Below are 21,635 nucleotides of genomic sequence, written 5' to 3' on the forward strand. Positions count from 1 at the left end.
AGCACCAGCCGCCACTGCCCACATTATATGGGACCAGCTCCTGCCTTGGGAGAGAATGCCATAGAACCTGTGGGAACCTACTCTCCACACACTAAAAAGGCTACCTGTAGTAAACAAAGTCAGGAAAAAATAAAAATCGTACATTCTAAGAGACAAGACAGTAGATGGCACAATGCACACGTTTCTTAGAGGATGTGAATAGGGTTTTGGTTTGTCAACTTTTTGTTTATATTTTTGAGACATTAATTTGAAGCATTAACTGGTATACCTGATCTTCTGAAAACAGAATTCCTTTCTGAGTATTGATTCGTTGAAACATATCCCCTCCTTCACAATAGTCCATCACAATATACAGGCATCCACTCTCTGAAACAAAGAAAGATGTTTTAACGTAAAATTTGTCTTTCACTGGGAAGACCGGAAATATTATACCAAGTAATAGGATCGCATTATCATCATCATCCATCAAGCTGGAAATTTCCATTAGTCTTAAAAAAAAAAAAAAAAAAAAAACACACACCACACCTAAAAACCCAAATACATTAATGAACTATGACTCCAGGTCAGATGTGTATCATTTGGCCTCATAAAATGTCATGAATGCTTCCACTAGCGTTCCATTAGGAGACTAATTACGCTATAGAAAGTCCTAAGGCACAAAAGATTGATTCTCCTTGAATAACCTCATGTAAACAAAAAAGCAGCAGAGAATATATTTGGTAGTGACCGTTGCCTTTTCTGTTTCATTGATGGAATCTGCAGAGATCAGCATTTCGGCCAGAGAATAATAATTGAAGGTTTCATATTGCAAAATAAAAATATGAAAAAGGGTTGGACCATTAAAAACATCTATAAAAACAGGAGAAATTGTAATGCAATGTAATTCTATGAAACACCAAATCAAAGAACACAGGTTCAGCTAAATATGGGCCCAAGAATAGGGACTTCATAAATGTGTTCATATACCTCCTAAACCCAACTCCAGGGAAAACAAATTATTTTCTTGTGCTTACCTCCCACCCATCTGCAACCCATCATAGAAAAGGTTTGTTTTCGGGTTTACCTGGAAAAGTAAGATATACACACACCCAAGTCTGCTGCCTGGGTTCTTCACTGCGGGGACCGCCTTTTTGTGAAGGTTGTTTCTAGCTATCCAAGTCCCCTTGCAATATTGTCCCTCCTCTTCAGAATCCTGAGAGGTTCAGTGGCTGGAAAGCTAATAGAAAGGAGGAAGACCCCCCGAAGAAGTCAGGTGGGGGTGTGGGGGGGGGCTGAGGGAATCAGGACCTGAAAGTCTTTTTCGATGGTGGGTATAGTCAAGTAAACAGATTTAGACATTTTTTTTATTACATGGGAGTAAGAGGGAAGGAGTTTTTTTTGTTTGTTTGTTTTTTTATTATTATCTGGAAGGTGTTTTTGAAAAAAAAAAAAAAAAAAGAGCAAAGCATTCTACAAAATAATGGGATTTTTGATTTACCGTAAAATCCATTTCTTAGAGTTTATTGACCAACACAGCACTTCATTATTCAGAACCATAGGGTCATTGGCCACCAATGCAATGTATATTATCATCAAAATAAAAGTCCTTGTGAAATAAAACCAAAGAAAGTGATGAAGTGACTTGTGCTTAAAAAACTTCAACGTTGATGGGTGAACATTTCAGATCTTGCTCTGTGCGTGGCAAACCGTGCTCTTTACAAAGTTGCACTCACCAGAGACTTCTTACCCTCCAGGGGTATGACGTGGTCACAGTATAAGTGCCACTGTGTAGCAACCTGAGGAAGATAGGGCCAGCTTCAAGTGCCGATTGCGATCCTCCAAGGCGTTTTATGCAGAAGAAAGGATGTCCATAGTGTGAATCCGTTAAAAAAATAAGCTCATTGTAGAAGACGTTTAAAATACTCACAATTGCATAAACAAATATAGGCAAGAAAAAGCTTTAATGCTGGCGCTGAACATCCAGTGTTTACAGCCCAGAACGGAAGTGATGAACCAACGTGCCTAAACTCCGCCCTACGGGTTTCGTCTGACGCCATTGGGAGCGCAACGTCAGGCTACACTTCCATCTTTATATAACCCATGGAGTCTCATGTGCAATTGCGTGCTAAATTGAACAAATACAGCAGCCAATTTTGGGAGAGGTATTGAAGACCGGAGACCTCATCTAGCAGAAAAACTACAGCGGACATTTTCGAATAGATTTAGGGGACCAAAGTCCTCTGCTCACTCATTCCAAAAACCACAGTTGATCAGATGCGGCAGCCATTTTGGAAGGGGTGTTGATGACCAAAGTCCTTGGTTGACACAAAGGGGCTATAGCGGCCATATTAGGATGATATAGGGGACCGGACCGGATATAGGGGACCGGAATCCCTTCGGTCTCGATCCTGCGCAAAAGCCATGGCAGAAGCTTAAGAGGTGGTAAGGAGTATATCAGATGATACTGGCCCCATGGGGCTACTAGAGCGTCTGCCGGAGGAACCCGTGACCTGGCCACAAACATCGGTACCTTCCTGTTGAGTCGGAACGTCAACAGATCTACCTCGTGAGTGCCCCATTGGAGACATATCTGATGAAACACATCCCGGTTAAGGGACCATTCCCTGTGGTCCAACACCTGACGTCAGGTAATCCGCCTGCCAGTTTTCCACTTCTGAAATGTGGACAGCGGAGATGGTCGGAACAGAGAATTCTGCCCACCAGAGGATGCCAGCTACTTCCAGGCCGCCAACACTCTGTTAGTCCCTGGTGATTGACATAGGCCACTGCTGTGGCATTGTCTGACTTAATTTGCAATGGGAGCCCATGAAGTCAATCCGTCCAATGATCCAGACAGTCCGATCGCCCAAATTTCCAAGATGTTGATTGATGTTGATTCCTCCAGCTTCCAGCGACCCAGAGTGTAGCTCAGGCCCATGACTCCTCCCCACCCGGACAGGCTGGCATTGGTGGTGATCACTGCCCAATACAAGAGAAGAAAGGCTTTGCCCCGCTGAAGAGCCAGGGAGCGAAGTCACCAGACCAAGGACCCCCTGGTGTTCTGGCTCAGCCGAATTGAATTGTCCAGAGACCCCGGACATTTGTCCCATTTCACCAGGATCTCCTTTTGTAGGGGTCTCGTATGGAATTGTGCAAACAGAACTGCCTCGAAGATAGAGACCATGAGGCCCAGTACCTGCATGGAGGCCCACCTAGTAGATTTATCACAGCATGCAACTTCTGGAGTTTGCCCAGGGGAAGGAACACTGTGGCCAGAGCAGAATCCAGAGTCAGGCCCAGATAATCCAAATTTCTGTCTGGAATCAAAGCAGACTTCTAGTAGTTTAGAAGCCAAACTCTGTCAGAGTCTGAATAGTGGGCGCACAGGCCGCTCAAGAATGGGAGGATGTCTATTGATGCCCTCCCGGCAAAGTAGATCCACGCTGTAGCCGTCATTCGGCTATAGCGCATATCTAAAGAAGTTAAAGCCATATTTCCCAAGAAGAGTCAGAAAGTCCAGAAAAGTCTGAAACATAATAGACAGTTCATTATATTTATAGTATTCTTCAAGGTCCTAGATCAAAGATTATTTAGAATGATGTTTTGACATTTTAGGAAACGTTCCAAAATCTTTGAGCCTATACTGCCACCTTCTGTTAGTGATGATGCAAGGGAAAAAACTGCCCCTTGTCGGTAGTTATACGGGAATTGACAGGCAATTGACAGGCAATTGACGACATTCATTACGTAATAGAGACATACACACCCACTTTTTGGGTGGGGTAAAAGGTGGTAGACACATAGCAGTGAGGAAGAACGGAGGGCCAAGATTGGAAGGAAAGCAAGAAGAGAGTAGAATGGAAAAAAATTAATTAAGGGTAAAAAGTTCCCTTGTGATACACAGCTGATATCTCTCAGACAAAAGACTTATATTTCTGGTAAAGTATAATTTTCTACTGCCTATCGGTAATTGAATTATTTGAACATATACATAGCTAAACCATTTAATCTTTGTAGCATTAATATTGGAATGGTTTTATTTCTAACTGCAGTATGACAATTCTATTCCAAGTAAAGAGAAATACACATTTTGGTATATCTCAACAAAGTCAAGTGCAAAGTCTTATCAATGGTTTAGTTGTGTTGTATGCTTAAAGTGATTGTTATAAAAAAAAAAAACGAAGCCTTACAAACATTTCATACTTACCTCCACTGTGCAGTTTGTTTTGCACAGAGTGGCCCCGATCCTCTACTTCTGCGGGCGCGCTTCTGAGTCCAGCATTCGGCGTCCATAGACACCGAATGCAAGACTCGGCCCCGCATCATTGGATTTGATTGACAGCAGGGGGAGCCAATGGCTGCGCTGCTATAAATATATCCAATCAAGAGCCGAGATAAACAGGCAGAGGGGAAGATTGCGTCTCCGGGGGGGGGGGGGGGGGGGGATACAGGACTCATGTAAGTAAAAACAGGGGGCTGGGGGGGCCGGTCAGTGACAGAAGTTTTTTCACACTAATGCATAGGATGCATTAAGGTGAAAAAACATGAGGGTTTACAACTCCTTTAAAATGTAAAAAATCATCAGTGATTTATCTTCACCTTAAAATACAAGTCTTGGTTAAATTACCAAGTTTGTGTAAGGAATAACAAATATGTCCATATACCGTTAAGAGAAGTTTGAGTTTGCAAGGACTGTTTGAGAGAAGTCGTGTACTTGCTTGTTTTGTTAATCTACGGAGCCACAGAGAAGCCAACTAATTACAAAGCAGTTACTACGTTTTAAGACCTTGGCATTTTAAAACTAAAGCTTGTGGTTATTGTCTCATCATCTGTATTACCCATATTGTGGTATTTGGATTTATATTCTGCATTGATCACCAATTATATTTCAATATTATCTTGCACCGATTTTAGTAAATAAAAAATATATATATATTTTTTCATAATATCGATTCCTTTCTGTCTTTAAAGTTAGTGCAGATAAACAAATCTGAGTTACATTGTTGATTTGTGGAAATACGTAGGAATCTCCTAAATTATAGATCCTTGCTTATTTCCATAAATATAACACCGTTTAATATTACAGTATAAATTCCCTGACAATATGTCATATTGCATGTGAAAACATTGTTATACCTGTTGGTTTTATTGACACTACATTTTCGACTGGGTATTCATATTCTTGCACAAATCAAACAGTGACTGATTCTCTGCTAAATGATCTGCCCAACCACCAAACCAAGACAAATGATGGAAAGCAGCAAACAGATAGCAAAGTCTAAAAAGCTGCAAATGCAATTGTCCGCTAACAAATGATATGACACAGACACAGCAAAGGACAGTAATGAGAATTAGAATGACATAAACAAGATAACAATTAAAAAAAAAAAAAAAACACACACACACAGTTAACTACATCCATGCAAGCATCCTTTTTTATAACCTCAAACAGGATTTCTTCTTCAATGTGTGCCCCCAGAACACAAGATGCTACGAAATCTAATAGAGACACTTGCTCCATGGATAATTAACTAAGAGGGGCATTCCTCTCTCTCTCTGAGGCCCTGTACACACGACCGAGTTTCTCGGCAGAATTCAGTCAGAAACTCGATCGGAGCTGAATTCTGCCGAGAAACCCGGCCGTGTGTACACTTTCGGCCGGAAAAGCCGACGAGTTCCTCGTCGAGCCAAATGGAGAACATGTTCTCTATTTCCTCGTTGTTTAATGAGGAAAGTTGGCTCGCCGAGATCCTCGGCAACTTCACACATTACTCGACGAGCAAAACGGTGAGTTTTGCCCGTCGAGTTCCTCGGACGTGTGTACGGGGCCTCAGAGAATCCACTAAACTCCTGTTGTGTCTCTGGGACAGCAAGGGGAAAAAAACAAAAAAAAAAAACCCCCTCTACGCTACGCAAACCAAAAAAAACACAACACACCACCGCCACTGTTTGTGCAGATGCAATAAGACCTTAAAAAGCTCTCCATATCCCGTAAATCTCCACCCTATAGTCTCCGTACAACAGCAACCTCTCCTCAGGCAGAAACATATGGCAAGTGCCAATCTACGTACCATCAGCAGGAAGGAATAGGTAAAACACTCTAAACATATTAGGATGATTGTGAGGATAATCCTTTCATAACTTGACTACAGTAGAATTATTTGCTTTGCATGAACAGCTTAACTTAAAAATGCAAGGAATTCTCTTTTGATTGTATTACATTAAATGACCACTTAGATTGTTCACATTAGACAGCCCTAAACGGGTCTATGAGAGCTCAAAATGCCAGTTGAGCAGATCTCCACTGTCTTCAAGCATTAAAGCGGGGGTTCAACCGAATTTATAACTTATCGTTAAACATAAGGGCTCAGTCTGTCTATTCAAAGTTCGCTGTGCAAAAAATGTAAAAACGATTGAATACCTATTTTCTGTCTCATGATTCCACGGGACTGGGCGTGTTGCTTGGTCTGCGATCGCCGCATTGATTCCTGGGAATACTCAGCAGCGTCTTGTGATGCTGACCAGGCGAAGATTCTTTTACCCAGCAGCAGAGGAATTCTCGCGGGATTTTACATGACTCTGCAGCCGGTCATGTGACGAGGGCGGATACAATTCCGCCATTTTAAAATGATGGAAAACAGGTGCGTCCCGGAAGGAAATCCTGGTGGGCTTCAGAGTGCCCACAATCAAGATGGAAACGTCCATCTTTTTTTTTTTTTTTCACAAAGAGTCTTTATTGGGTGAATAATAAAGCATAATACATTGTACATTTACAGAAGCACAATAAATGTGAAGGATTGTATACATCGAAAAGAAAAAAATGAACAATCATAAAGAAGATGCAGATAATCAGTTTCATATAAGCATATAAGTTGCAAAAGTGCCTTCATTTTAGAACTAAGATGAGAGAATATGATTGCTTGGTCAAGCAAAGTTGTGAAAGGGGGGGGGGAATGGGGACAGGAGGGGGAGGGGGGGAGGGAAAGAGAGAAGAAAAAAAAAAAAAAAAAAAAATTATCAGTCCTGAAATATGTCAGTATCAGCTCCTATCTATACCTTTATTTTATAATAGATTTGTAGTGATGAGAGTCTTTGAATGTTGACCAGCTAGACCAGGTCGCATAGAATTTAGTAATTCTTTCTTGGGAAATACTAATGAGTACGTCCATCTATCATTTTTATAAATTATCTTTTGCAGGGAAAAGAGAATGCTGGCGAGTACCCGATTTGCTATGGTAACAGCGGGAGAATAACCTGTAAAAAAAAAAAACGTATTCCCGCGGAACCCCCGCTTTAAGTAAACAGATGTAATTGGGCGTTGAGAATATAGAATCGGGTAGCTAGAGAGTGAAGGATAGCCAACATTTCTTTAGCTTACCCTTTACTCCAAAGCCATGGTGATCAACTTAGGAAAAATAGGGAGGCTCAACAGGAGCCCTGACATTTCAAGAGAGCTGCAAATTAGCTTATTTTTTTTATTTTTTATGTTTTATTAATTTGATAATATTTATTAGGATGCAAAAACATAAAGGTGTTCTACCGTTCCATTCGATAAACCAATGCTCTGCTGGAATGTTGCTTTTTCAGAAGCCCTCTCTTCCAGCCAATTCCCTGACCGGCTACGTTTTATTTTAGGAAAAATGTGTCACCTTGTGATGCACCCATAAAAAGCTTGTTTGATATTCTCTGGCTTTAGAGAAATAATCCTTACTCTCCCCATGTTAACTGTTCAACATGTTCAAATGATCTCCGTTTTTGCAATACACCTTCCATATAACCGGTACCAGGCCCGGCCCTGCCATTGGACCCGTTATCATTGCTGCGGTTGCTGATCCTCAGTGTTTTACTAGGCCATTGGGCCCATGTATCTTATGTTCTACATGTTTACCTACTTTTGTATCTATCTCCTCAATAAAATACTTTGCAAAAGAAAAAGCTTGTTTGAGTACTTCGTTATTGTAGCAATCATATAACATCAAGTCAAGTTTGCATGTACAGACATTTGCATGACAGCAACATTTAAGTTAAAGTGATTGTAAGCCCTAATTTTTATTTATTTATATTTATATATTTATGCACCACTGTGCAGCTCGTTTCGCACATAGTGGCCCCGATCACCATCTTCTGGGGGCCCCCCGGCGGCACTCGTGGCTCTTCCCCACATCTGATAACCCCTTAGGAGAAGGGTTAACTTGTGGGCACACTGCGAGTCCAGCATTTGCGTCCATAGACAAATGCCGGACTCGGCACCGCCCCCGTGTCATTAGATTTGATTGACAGCAGTGGGAGCCAATGGCTACGCTGCCATCAATCTATCTAGTCAAGAGCCGGGACCCTGTGGAGAGAGAGCCGACTCTGCCGACTGAATGTAGGGGCTCAGGTAAGCAAAAAACGGGGGGGAGGGGCTGGGGGGCCAGTCACTGGCAGGCGTTTTTTCACCTTAATGCATAGGATGCATTAAAATTGAGAAAAAAAAAAAAAAACACGGAAGGGTTTACAACTCCTAGTTCTAAATTACTATGGCAGAACTGGTCGCTTTTTCTTCAACCCTAGATCAGTCTAAACAAACCCATTCTGAGAATCCGTTGTCACATAAGGTTAGTGATGTTCCTTTACCATCCCACTCCTCTACCTCCTGGAATATGTTAAATGCACCTCTGAACTTCAGACAACGACCGGTCTGTTCCCCAACTCATGGGCACTGGGGGGGGGCTGCAAATTGATACGTAGATACAATCGCCGGCCCCAATATTTAAATTACATGTATAAAGGTGGATTCCTATAAAGGATTCATCTCACAATGTTACGCTATGCTGCTGAACAGTTTCCTATGGGACCATCCCATTAGTGTGATATCTAGGTGGGAGAAGGACGTAGGAGTGTTTTAGGAGGCTCTCCTAGCAGTCAACCAATGCTCACTGAATGTGGCTCAATGCCTCTCACAGCTGTATCTGCTCCTGAGGGTTCACTATACACCAGCAAGAATGTTACACGTGGGCACAAGGGAAACTACCACGAGTAGCAAATCCGGAGGGGGGGGGGGTGGGGGGGTTTGATCCATCTTATGTGGAGCTGTTCAAAGCTACACTGATATTGAAAGGGGGTTATCGCTACCATTAACCAGGTGTTTCAGGTATATGTACCAGAGGAACCAAAACAATGCCTATTGGGGGTTCTGCGAGATCTCCCAGTAGATGATATTCCCAAACAGGCCATAGCTTGTTTCAGGCTGGTAAGTTATTACTTCAGGACTGGACATCTACTGACCCCCTCCCCCCCACTTTGAAGGATCAGATAGCCCAAATGGGAGATACCCTCTGACCAGAAAAATATATCCTTCAACATAGGGGTAGCTTTGTTAAATTCGATAACTTATGGGCTCCGTGGTTAGACACACCAGGCCTAGCGCCTGTTGACATGGTTATGGATCACCTGATAATTGTCAGGGAAAAATACTGTTCCTGGGATGATGGTACTCATGGGCAATGGGGTATACATACATGATTTATTATGTACCCTTTCTTGATCTTGTATTTTCTGATCTTTACAAGTTGACTTTTATAATTTGTCATATACTGCGGAGATGCATTTGTGATTTTAAAACACTAGGATTTATTGTGGTGCATTTGCTATGGATTTTTGTAATGCTGGCATGATCGGTTTAATAACAAATTATTTGAGAAAATAAAATTAAAAGTTCTGAATGCCACTGCACTCACTAATACAGTATAGCGTCGAGTGGTCAAATTAATGGTTGGTACCTGGAGATTAGTGGGGAGAAGAATTTTAACATTTATAGATTTAATTTTCATTAATTTAGTCCCACCCCCAGGGAGTCTTGAGGGGAGGCTTAAAGCAGTATTAAACCCAAAAGCAAACATTATATTGAAGCTTACCAAATCTTACATGGAATGGCTGCATACATTTTATTTTTTGGTTTTCCTCTATTTTCATCTAGTGATCCAGCCAGTAAGCCTGTTTTTCAGCAAAACAAGCTCCCCCGGCATAATATATCAGTTAGAGAGATTAGACAACCCATTTACCACTGGCTATGTAAAACCTTTATGCCCAAAGGAAAGAAACAGTTTGCTGTAACTTTTTATAAAGTGTGAAAAGGTGTTTTGCTTCAGTTTGTTAGTGTATCTAAATCTGCTGGTCAACATAACACTCTCCCTCCTAGACTGACAGACAATGCTGCCATCCAAAGGTGCCCCCTGTGCTGCTTCATCCATAATAGGGGGAATCTAATACCGGGAGTGTTACTGACCAGATTACCAGGTGAAAACAGAGAGAAAAAAGCCTAAGAAAAGAAAATGAATGCAGCCTCTACATCCAATGACTGGTTAGCGGCAATATATAATATTTGTGGGTTTAATGCTGCTTTAATCCTACTCCCTTCATACATCTCTGTAGCATCAGATAATAGTAACCTTTTTTTTTTTTTTTTTAAGTCAGCAGCTACAGTGTAGCTGCTGACTTTTAATAAGGACACTTACCTGTCCTACTCGCCCGCGATATTTTTAGCGGTGCTATACCGCCACCGCGGCTCCCGCCCCAGTGTGCAAGGGGCCTAAGGCTCTGTACACAAAGCATGTGTTAATCTTAGCTTTGTGTTGCCCAAAATAAAGGTTTTATACCTGGACTACTCTTGGGGTGGGGGGGGGGGAATAAAAATCACTATTTTAAAAATCTGGCAAAACACAGAACCTTCTTAACGGTCATGGTAGAAAATGTCATTACTGTTTATAGTAAAAATTCCCAACCTTCAAAAGATTCTCTGTACTGGACAATGTTGGGATGCTTCATGTTTGCCAGCACAGCAACTTCTCTCCTCGATTCTTCCCTCTCTTTGTTGGACATCTGAAAGAAAGAAATTTGGTATATTGATCAATACAGAAAGTAAATATATAAAACCAGGACACATAGTTTGTAACAGATAAGACAAAAATATCCTTCCTTACAGTGCCCCAACACTTAAAGGCAACAGCCCTTGCCCAAGCTTAAGCCAGCCAAACATGGGGCAAATTTCTTTCCTGCAACCATGGGTTGTAGGAAAGGAATTTGTTTGTTTACCCATCACAGATTATTAAGACCGTGGTTGTATCCATCGGCTATAGCAGCCACTTGCAATAATTGAAAGCAAATTTGGAAGGCTGGTTGTATCCAAGTTGATCGATTGAGCAACTTGGTACATTCAGCCATCGCCGCCGGGAGAAGATAATGATTGTGTGCCGTCGGATTATCCAATCGTGTACACAAGTCCGTTGGACTAAAATCCAAAGTACAAACACGCATGCTGTGAAATAGTGCTAACCATAAGACAACAACATTAGCCGAAGTTGCCCAAAGAGTGGCGCTAAAGAGCAGAAAAAACACATAGTTTTGTGTATGTTGGCTTAAAAAAGCTCACGGACAACGCCCTTCACACAAAATTCCATGGATTTGTCAGATGGAAATCCGATAGTGTGTACGAGGCTTAAAGGGGTTGTAAAGGGGGAAAAAAAAATTCCCCAAATAGCTTCCTTTACCTTACTACAGTCCTCCTTCACTTACCTCATCCTTCGACTTTGCTTTTAAATGTCCTTATTTCTTCTGAGAAAATAATAATAATAATAATAATAATAATAATAATAATAATAATAATAATAATACTATTATTATTATTATTATTATACAGGATTTATATAGCGCCAACAGTTTGCGCAGCGCTTTACATCAGGGAAGACAGTACAGTCACAATACAATCAATACAGGAGGGATCAGATGCTCACTTCCTGTTCTTCTGTCTGTAACTCACCACCATAATGCAAGGCTTTCTTCCTGGTGTGGAGAAAGCCTCTTGAGGGGGCGAACAGGAGTGTCAGGATGCCCACTAACACACAGCTCCTTTCTCCATCTGCAAAGTAGAGAGTATCCTGACTTGTCTGCTCGCCCCCTCAAGAGGCTTTCTCCACACCAGGGAGAAAGCCTCGCATTACGGTGGTGAGTTACAGACAAAAGAACAGGAAGTAAGCATTTCTCAGAAGAAATAAGGACATTTTAAAGCAAAATGGAAGGATGAGGTAAGTGAAGGAGGACTGCACTAAGGTAAAGGAAGCTATTTAGGGGGGAAAAAAATCCTTTACAACCCCTTTAAGGATATCTGATGAGCAGAAAAAGTCAGGCAGTAAAGGTTTTTTTTTTTTTTTTTTAACAAACATGTCATACTTACCTGCTCTTTTGCACAGAATGGCCCCGATCCTCCTTTTCTGGGGTTCCCCGGTGGACCTTCTGGCTCCGCCTCTTCTTTGGGTGCCCCCAAGGAGAGCCGCATTACCTGGGGGCACCAATGCGGGCGCGCTCCCGAGTCCTGCTGCTGTGTCCATTGACACACACAGCAGGACTTGGCCCCCCCGCCCCTGATTTTGATTGGCAACAGCGGGAGCTAATGGCTCCCGCTGCTATTAATCTAGCCGATGAAGATCTGAGACAGCGTCTGTAAAGCTCATCACAATGCAGCCTCTCTTGTCACTATCCAGTCACTGACCAAGGTGGGCTCAGGACAACCTGGGCTCAGAAGAAGTGGATGAAATAAATACTGGTCACCAGACTGAAAACTAGTTGCCTAAAACGAAGCTCTGCATTGGAAATATCTGGATTGAAGGTAAATATTGCAGCAAAAGCAGTTTTTGTTTGACTAGAGTTCCGCTCTAAAATGAATATGTAGCTTGCAAAACCATAAAAGTTGAAATTTAACTTATTTGATACCACAGTAAAATCTGCAGGCAACAGATCGGACTATACTGATCTTACTTAATTTTCCTCCGCCAGCACAAATATGTAGATATTTTAACATCAGAAAAGACGAACACTGTCAGCGGATTCTTGAAACAAAGCTTTTTCTTGTCCAAAGAGTTTGTCAAGCACGGCAGTAAAAAAGATCACATGATCATACTGACAGCTCTGCTTTAACCATTTCCCATCTGGGCCAATTCTGGCACTTCGCTCCTACATGTAAAAATCATGATTTTCTTTGTTGCAAACACGATCATTTTCCGGCATGAAAAAACCATTGTTTTTAAAAAACGTTATTTAAAATTATCATGTTTCTGAAAAACGTCGTTTTGCAAAGCTATTCGTAACTCTGCACCGAGCTACATCACCAATCTTGTCTCCAAATAGCAATCAAACCATCCTCTCCTTCCGAGACCTTCTGCTTTCTAGCTCTCATCTCCTCCCCCCATGCTGGCCTCCAAGACTTATCCAGAGCCTCTCCCATTCTCTGGAGCTCGCTACCTGAATCTGTCCGGCTATCTCCTACTCTGGTCACCTTTAGGCGAGCCTTGAAAACTAAATCTTATTTAGGAATGCCTATCCCCCCTCCACCAAACAATTGAACTTTTAATTCTTCCATCAGTTCATCCCTTAAATGTATTACCTTTTATACCACTTGTCCCACCCTATTAGAGATTGTAAGCTCTTCTAAGCAGGGCCCTTCTAACCCTCTTGTATTTTATTGTATCTGTAAGGTATCCCTTTATATTGTAAAGCACTGAGCCAACTATTGGCGCTATATAAATCCTGTATTATAAAAATAATCATAATAACCTGTGTAAACTAAAGTTTTGCCTTTAGTTCTACTTTAGTTAACACAGTGTTGATTTGCTTGACACAAAGCACGTTGCTTAGATGATTGATTGTAGAGCAACCTTTCCCAAACCTTTTTATTACAAAGGAACCTTTGAAATAACTTTCTGGGCTCTGGGGACCCCTGCTAATATTTACTATTACTACAGCTCACAGTACAGTAGTGTGATGGTCGACGTGAAGATTGCTCCTCACATGTGTGGTCATTGGGAAGAATCCTATCCTTACTGATACATGTAGCTATAAAGATCATTGTTGTCAGTGGTTACGCATCTGAGAGTTAGACATTGCTCACAGAACCCCTAGCATCCTCTGGAGGAACCCTACAGTTCCAAGGAATCCTGGTTGACAAAGACTGATGGAGACTCTCACAAACCTGTTTTTCTACGCTAAAAAAATGCCTGGGTTTCCAACAACCCACAAATTCTTCTATTTCTACACATGATATCTAAAAGCCTAATTCAAGAAGGTATGGGTAACGGAGGCATGATATATTTAGCACTGCCATTAAACAATACCTTCTAGGCCAGGAATGCCCAACCAGTGGCCTGCGGAGCCCTCTGATGTGGCCCACGACCTCCTGCTCTAGAATGGCTGGTTGGCAAGCCCAGATTGCTGGTTGCCAACCTGCTATCCCAGAGCATCAGCGTTGCGAATGACGCTGGTGGTAGAGGAACCAATTGGCTTTTCAGAAAGTGCACCACACCTGCAGGATATAATAGATGTCTATGGCAAAGTGCAGCTAACCGCCGAAAAAACATTAGGTACACTGCACCGCACCCACAGTTTGGGTAGACCATCAGTGTAAAAGCAGTCTTATGCCCCTTTTTACGCGATTGTTTTTTTTTTTCTATACCTGAAAAGCCATAATGAGCTAGTATGCACCGCATACTAGCTCATTATGAAATACTTACCTTGGAACGAGGTGTGGGGAACTTACCTGGTCCACGTCGAGGGAGAGGTCATTTTGCCTCGGCGTGTCTTCAGGGTATCGCCGCTCCAGCTCTGTGATTGGCTGGAGCGGCAATGACGTCACTCCCATGCATGCGCGCGAGAGACTTCTTTCCGGCAAGGTCCGGCGGCTGCCGGGCCTTTAGCCGAGGATTCCCACTGCGCATGCGCCGCTGCAGTCAGCGGCACATTGCGAGGGGAATATCTCCTAAACCGTACAGGTTTAGGCGATATTCTTTATACCTACAGGTAAGCCTTAGTATAGACTTACCTGTAGGTAAAAGTGGTAGTACAGAGTTTACTACCACTTTAAGAAATAAAAAAACGGAAGTGGATCCCTCACCTTCCATCTGATTGGGCTATGTCTGTTTTGCATATGCAGACTGGACACAGACCTGTCATCTGCCCACTCTGCTCATTGTGGCCCACAACTGGTAACTTAAGCCGCCCTCAGCCTTCAAAAGGTTGGGCACCCCTGTTCTAAGCCATAAAAATATAGGACCTCATTGCCTGGAAAGACAAAAGCAAAGTCAGCCACCACTTTGGTTATCACTTAGTGAGAACTAAAAGACAAATTTCGATTTCTAGGAGGTTTGTGCACTTTATCCTGAGTAAATAACTCAATAAATTTCCATTGCACATGTTCCTGGGTAGGAGCAAGCTTGGGTTTAGTCCCAGTTTGGACCCAATATGGCTAGATTAGCTCAATGATGTCTCCAGCATCCCCATCCTTTTTGTGTAGGAGTAGCTGTGGGGCGTGGAGTTCCTTGGCCGCAGATGGTTGGGCAAGAGTGACAGCTTCCTTCAGGGTTTTGTCTGAACTCAAGTCCGGACCAAACCCAAGCTCATCCCTATTCCTGGGCAAAGCCTGAAGTAAGAGGGTGCTCTAGCAACTGACAGCAGGTTGTCTGGTTTTGGAATAAATGAGAATCAATAGTGAAAAGTCAATGTGATCACATCACAATAAGTGCAGGGGTAAAATTTTTAGGCCATGCAGGTCCCTAAATAAAAGGTGCAATATGGTGCAAACAGAGAAATTGGCACTTAGAGCCAAGATTAAACATGTGACAGCCCTTGCCGCCTCTCTGAAAGGTGATCAGTGGTGGATTGCCATTTAAAGGTGTTTGTCAGGTGTGTTTTAATGCTGTATTACCACACTGTACCCATTGCACAAGGTTCCAGGGCAGATTTGTCTTGGTCCCATTACCTTCTATTGGTCACATTTAATGGCTATACTGCCTGTTGAACCTGACAGGGGGGATAACTTTTGCCATGGCATGTGTAGAACCCCATCAGACAGCTTATTGTGTTAGTTCACCTTCACAGAGGTAACTAATACCAGGGAAAGGTGAACTAATATCATACACTACTCCACCCCACCCCGTTCCCCACTGTACTTACCTCCATGGATGCTGAGTTGTCAATGCCCATGCAGCCTGTTGAGTGGTCTGGGAATTTGAAATGCCAGCTCTTCTAACCCTTCTCTGTGCAGCTCTTCTGGGATGGATTAGAGTGAATCGTCTTGGTTGGCACCTGCACAGCGAATTGCTTCTGTATGGTGGAAGAGCATCATGGAGAATAGTGGGGAGTTTAAATCCCGGAACTGCTGGACTGGCTGCATGGGCACAGAGAATTCTGCATGCCTGGAGGCAATTACAGCAGGGACCAGTGGGATGGGTATGGTGTATTAAGGAGAGTGATCAGGCGGCGGTAAAAACATGGTTCAACCACCTGTTTTTACCCCCACCGTGACCTCATGGGTAAACAAGCCCATTTAACATACAGGGAGTGCAGAATTATTAGGCAAGTTGTATTTTTGAGGATTCATTTTATTATTGAACAACAACCATGTTCTCAATGAACCCAAAAAAATCATTAATATCAAAGCTGAATATTTTTGGAAGTAGTTTTTAGTTTGTTTTTAGTTTTAGCTATTTTAGGGGGATATCTGTGTGTGCAGGTGACTATTACTGTGCATAATTATTAGGCAACTTAACAAAAAAAAATATATACCCATTTCAATTATTTATTTTTACCAGTGAAACCAATATAACATCTCAACATTCACAAATATACATTTCTGACATTCAAAAACAAAACAAAAACAAATCAGTGACCAATATAGCCACCTTTCTTTGCAAGGACACTCAAAAGCCTGCCATCCATGGATTCTGTCAGTGTTTTGATCTGTTCACCATCAATATTGCGTGCAGCAGCAACCACAGCCTCCCAGACACTGTTCAGAGAGGTGTACTGTTTTCCCTCCTTGTAAATCTCACATTTGATGATGGACCACAGGTTCTCAATGGGTTTCAGATCAGGTGAACAAGGAGGCCATGTCATTAGTTTTTCTTCTTTTATACCCTTTCTTGCCAGCCACGCTGTGGAGTACTTGGACGCGTGTGATGGAGCATTGTCCTGCATGAAAATCATGTTTTTCTTGAAGGATGCAGACTTCTTCCTGTACCACTGCTTGAAGAAGGTGTCTTCCAGAAACTGGCAGTAGGACTGGGAGTTGAGCTTGACTCCATCCTCAACCCGAAAAGGCCCCACAAGCTCATCTTTGATGATACCAGCCCAAACCAGTACTCCACCACCACCTTGCTGGCGTCTGAGTCGGACTGGAGCTCTCTGCCCTTTACCAATCCAGCCACGGGCCCATCCATCTGGCCCATCAAGACTCACTCTCATTTCATCAGTCCATAAAACCTTAGAAAAATCAGTCTTGAGATATTTCTTGGCCCAGTCTTGACGTTTCAGCTTGTGTGTCTTGTTCAGTGGTCGTCGTCTTTCAGCCTGTCTTACCTTGGCCATGTCTCTGAGTATTGCACACCTTGTGCTTTTGGGCACTCCAGTGATGTTGCAGCTCTGAAATATGGCCAAACTGGTGGCAAGTGGCATCTTGGCAGCTGCACGCTTGACTTTTCTCAGTTCATGGGCAGTTATTTTGCGCCTTGGTTTTTCCACCCGCTTCTTGCGACCCTGTTGACTATTTTGAATGAAACGCTTGATTGTTCGATGATCACGCTTCAGAAGCTTTGCAATTTTAAGAGTGCTGCATCCCTCTGCAAGATATCTCACTATTTTTGACTTTTCTGAGCCTGTCAAGTCCTTCTTTTGACCCATTTTGCCAAAGGAAAGGAAGTTGCCTAATAATTATGCACACCTGATATAGGGTGTTGATGTCATTAGACCACACCCCTTCTCATTACAGAGATGCACATCACCTAATATGCTTAATTGGTAGTAGGCTTTCGAGCCTATACAGCTTGGAGTAAGACAACATGCATAAAGAGGATGATGTGGTCAAAATACTCATTTGCCTAATAATTCTGCACTCCCTGTATGTAAACAATTTCTTCTGGAGGTCAGATAGGTGATCACAGATTAGGAACAGTTCTGCAAACTTCTATTGGTAAGCACACAAGAATAACTGAACAAAAAAATGGGGGAAGAATTCCAAAACTATCACCACCTTGGGAACACAGCGAAGTGTGGACATTGAGAAGTCATGTCCTGCATAGTAACTGTTTCCTGCGCTAGAATACCACATGGACCGAGCTGCCCTTTCATGGCCATATTCTGTGGGCTATGCTGTCCCTCTGTGTGTAGTACACAGACCCTCCCTGTATTAGGGGTACGCAGAGCCTCCCTGTATTAGGGGTACGCAGAGCCTCCCTGTATTAGGGGTACGCAGAGCCTCCCTGTATTAGGGGTACGCAGAGCCTCCCTGTATTAGAGGTACACAGAGCCTTCCTGTATTAGAGGTACACAGACCCTCCCTGTATGAGGTACACAGACCCTCCCTGTATGAGGGACACAGACCCTCCCTGTATGAGGGACACAGACCCTCCCTGTATGAAGTACACAGACCCTCCCTGTATGAGGTACACAGACCCCCCCCCCTGTATGAGGTACACAGACCCCCCCCCCCTGTATGAGGTACACAGACCCTCCCTGTATGAGGTACACAGACCCTCCCTGTATGAAGTACACAGACCCTCCCTGTATTAGAGGTACACAGACCCTCCCTGTATTAGAGGTACACAGACCCTCCCTGTATTAGAGGTACACAGACCCTCCCTGTATTAGAGGTACACAGACCCTCCCTGTATTAGGGGTACACAGACCCCCCCCTGTATGAGGTACACAGACCCCTCCCTGTATGAGGTACACAGACCCCTCCCTGTATGAGGTACACAGACCCTCCCTGTATGAGGGGTACACAGACCCTCCCTGTATGAGGTACACAGACCCTCCCTGTATGAGGTACACAGACCCTCCCTGTATGAGGTACACACACCCTCCCTGTATGAAGTACACACACCCTCCCTGTATGAAGTACACACACCCTCCCTGTATGAAGTACACACACCCTCCCTGTATGAAGTACACAGACCCTCCCTGTATGAAGTACACAGACCCTCCATGTATGAAGTACACAGACCCTCCCTGTATGAAGTACACAGACCCTCCCTGTATGAAGTACACAGACCCTCCCTGTATGAAGTACACAGACCCTCCCTGTATGAAGTACACAGACCCTCCCTGTATGAAGTACACAGACCCTCCCTGTATGAAGTACACAGACCCTCCCTGTATGAAGTACACAGACCCTCCATGTATGAAGTACACAGACCCTCCATGTATGAAGTACACAGACCCTCCCTGTATGAAGTACACAGACCCTCCCTGTATGAAGTACACAGACCCTCCCTGTATGAAGTACACAGACCCTCCCTGTATGAAGTACACAGACCCTCCCTGTATTAGAGGTACACAGACCCTCCCTGTATTAGAGGTACACAGACCCTCCCTGTATTAGAGGTACACAGACCCTCCCTGTATTAGAGGTACACAGACCCTCCCTGTATTAGAGGTACACAGACCCTCCCTGTATTAGAGGTACACAGACCCTCCCTGTATTAGGGGTACACAGACCCTTCCTGTATGAGGTACACAGACCCCCCCCTGTATGAGGTACACAGACCCCTCCCTGTATGAGGTACACAGACCCCTCCCTGTATGAGGTACACAGACCCCCCCCTGTATGAGGTACACAGACCCCTCCCTGTATGAGGTACACAGACCCTCCCTGTATTAGGGGTACACAGACCCTCCCTGTATGAGGGGTACACAGACCCTCCCTGTATGAGGTACACAGACCCTCCCTGTATGAGGTACACACACCCTCCCTGTATGAAGTACACACACCCTCCCTGTATGAAGTACACACACCCTCCCTGTATGAAGTACACACACCCTCCCTGTATGAAGTACACAGACCCTCCATGTATGAAGTACACAGACCCTCCCTGTATGAAGTACACAGACCCTCCCTGTATGAAGTACACAGACCCTCCCTGTATGAAGTACACAGACCCTCCCTGTATGAAGTACACAGACCCTCCCTGTATGAAGTACACAGACCCTCCCTGTATGAAGTACACAGACCCTCCATGTATGAAGTACACAGACCCTCCATGTATGAAGTACACAGACCCTCCCTGTATGAAGTACACAGACCCTCCCTGTATGAAGTACACAGACCCTCCCTGTATGAAGTACACAGACCCTCCCTGTATGAAGTACACAGACCCTCCCTGTATTAGAGGTACACAGACCCTCCCTGTATTAGAGGTACACAGACCCTCCCTGTATTAGAGGTACACAGACCCTCCCTGTATTAGAGGTACACAGACCCTCCCTGTATTAGAGGTACACAGACCCTCCCTGTATTAGAGGTACACAGACCCTCCCTGTATTAGGGGTACACAGACCCTTCCTGTATGAGGTACACAGACCCCCCCCTGTATGAGGTACACAGACCCCTCCCTGTATGAGGTACACAGACCCCTCCCTGTATGAGGTACACAGACCCTCCCTGTATTAGGGGTACACAGACCCTCCCTGTATGAGGGGTACACAGACCCTCCCTGTATGAGGTACACAGACCCTCCCTGTATGAGGTACACAGACCCTCCCTGTATGAGGTACACACACCCTCCCTGTATGAAGTACACACACCCTCCCTGTATGAAGTACACAGACCCTCCCTGTATGAAGTACACAGACCCTCCCTGTATGAAGTACACAGACCCTCCCTGTATGAAGTACACAGACCCTCCCTGTATGAAGTACACAGACCCTCCCTGTATGAAGTACACAGACCCTCCCTGTATGAAGTACACAGACCCTCCCTGTATGAAGTACACAGACCCTCCCTGTATGAAGTACACAGACCCTCCCTGTATGAAGTACACAGACCCTCCATGTATGAAGTACACAGACCCTCCATGTATGAAGTACACAGACCCTCCCTGTATGAAGTACACAGACCCTCCCTGTATGAAGTACACAGACCCTCCCTGTATGAAGTACACAGACCCTCCCTGTATGAGGGGTACACAGACCCTCCCTGTATGAAGTACACAGACCCTCCCTGTATGAAGTACACAGACCCTCCATGTATGAAGTACACAGACCCTCCATGTATGAAGTACACAGACCCTCCCTGTATGAAGTACACAGACCCTCCCTGTATGAAGTACACAGACCCTCCCTGTATGAAGTACACAGACCCTCCATGTATGAAGTACACAGACCCTCCCTGTATGAAGTACACAGACCCTCCCTGTATGAGGTACACAGACCCTCCCTGTATGAGGTACACAGACCCTCCCTGTATGAGGTACACAGACCCTCCCTGTATGAAGTACACAGACCCTCCATGTATGAAGTACACAGACCCTCCCTGTATGAGGTACACAGACCCTCCCTGTATGAGGTACACAGACCCTCCCTGTATGAGGTACACAGACCCTCCCTGTATGAGGTACACAGACCCTCCATGTATGAAGTACACAGACCCTCCCTGTATGAAGTACACAGACCCTCCATGTATGAAGTACACAGACCCTCCCTGTATGAAGTACACAGACCCTCCCTGTATGAGGTACACAGACCTTCCCTGTATGAGGTACACAGACCCTCCCTGTATGAGGTACACAGACCCTCCCTGTATGAGGTACACAGACCCTCCCTGTATGAGGTACACAGACCCTCCCTGTATGAAGTAC

The 21,635-nt window shown here is 44.0% G+C and overlaps 1 protein-coding gene across 8 annotated transcripts in view; it reads right to left on the reverse strand.

Annotated features, from left to right (window-relative positions):
* The window catches only part of NEK1 (NIMA related kinase 1), a 177,095-nt gene that overhangs the window by 154,221 nt on the left and 1,239 nt on the right, over window positions 1-21,635 (reverse strand). For all 8 annotated transcript variants that reach the window (XM_040333138.1, XM_040333114.1, XM_040333146.1 and 5 more), the window contains exons 2-3: window positions 10,743-10,839; window positions 269-366 (exon numbers count right to left, since the gene is read on the reverse strand). In XM_040333138.1, the coding sequence (XP_040189072.1) occupies window positions 269-366; window positions 10,743-10,839 (195 nt within the window). The remainder of the gene's footprint in view (window positions 1-268; window positions 367-10,742; window positions 10,840-21,635) is intronic.

Source organism: Rana temporaria, chromosome 1 (assembly GCF_905171775.1).
Source record: "Rana temporaria chromosome 1, aRanTem1.1, whole genome shotgun sequence".
In the NCBI taxonomy this organism is placed as follows: domain Eukaryota; kingdom Metazoa; phylum Chordata; class Amphibia; order Anura; family Ranidae; genus Rana; species Rana temporaria.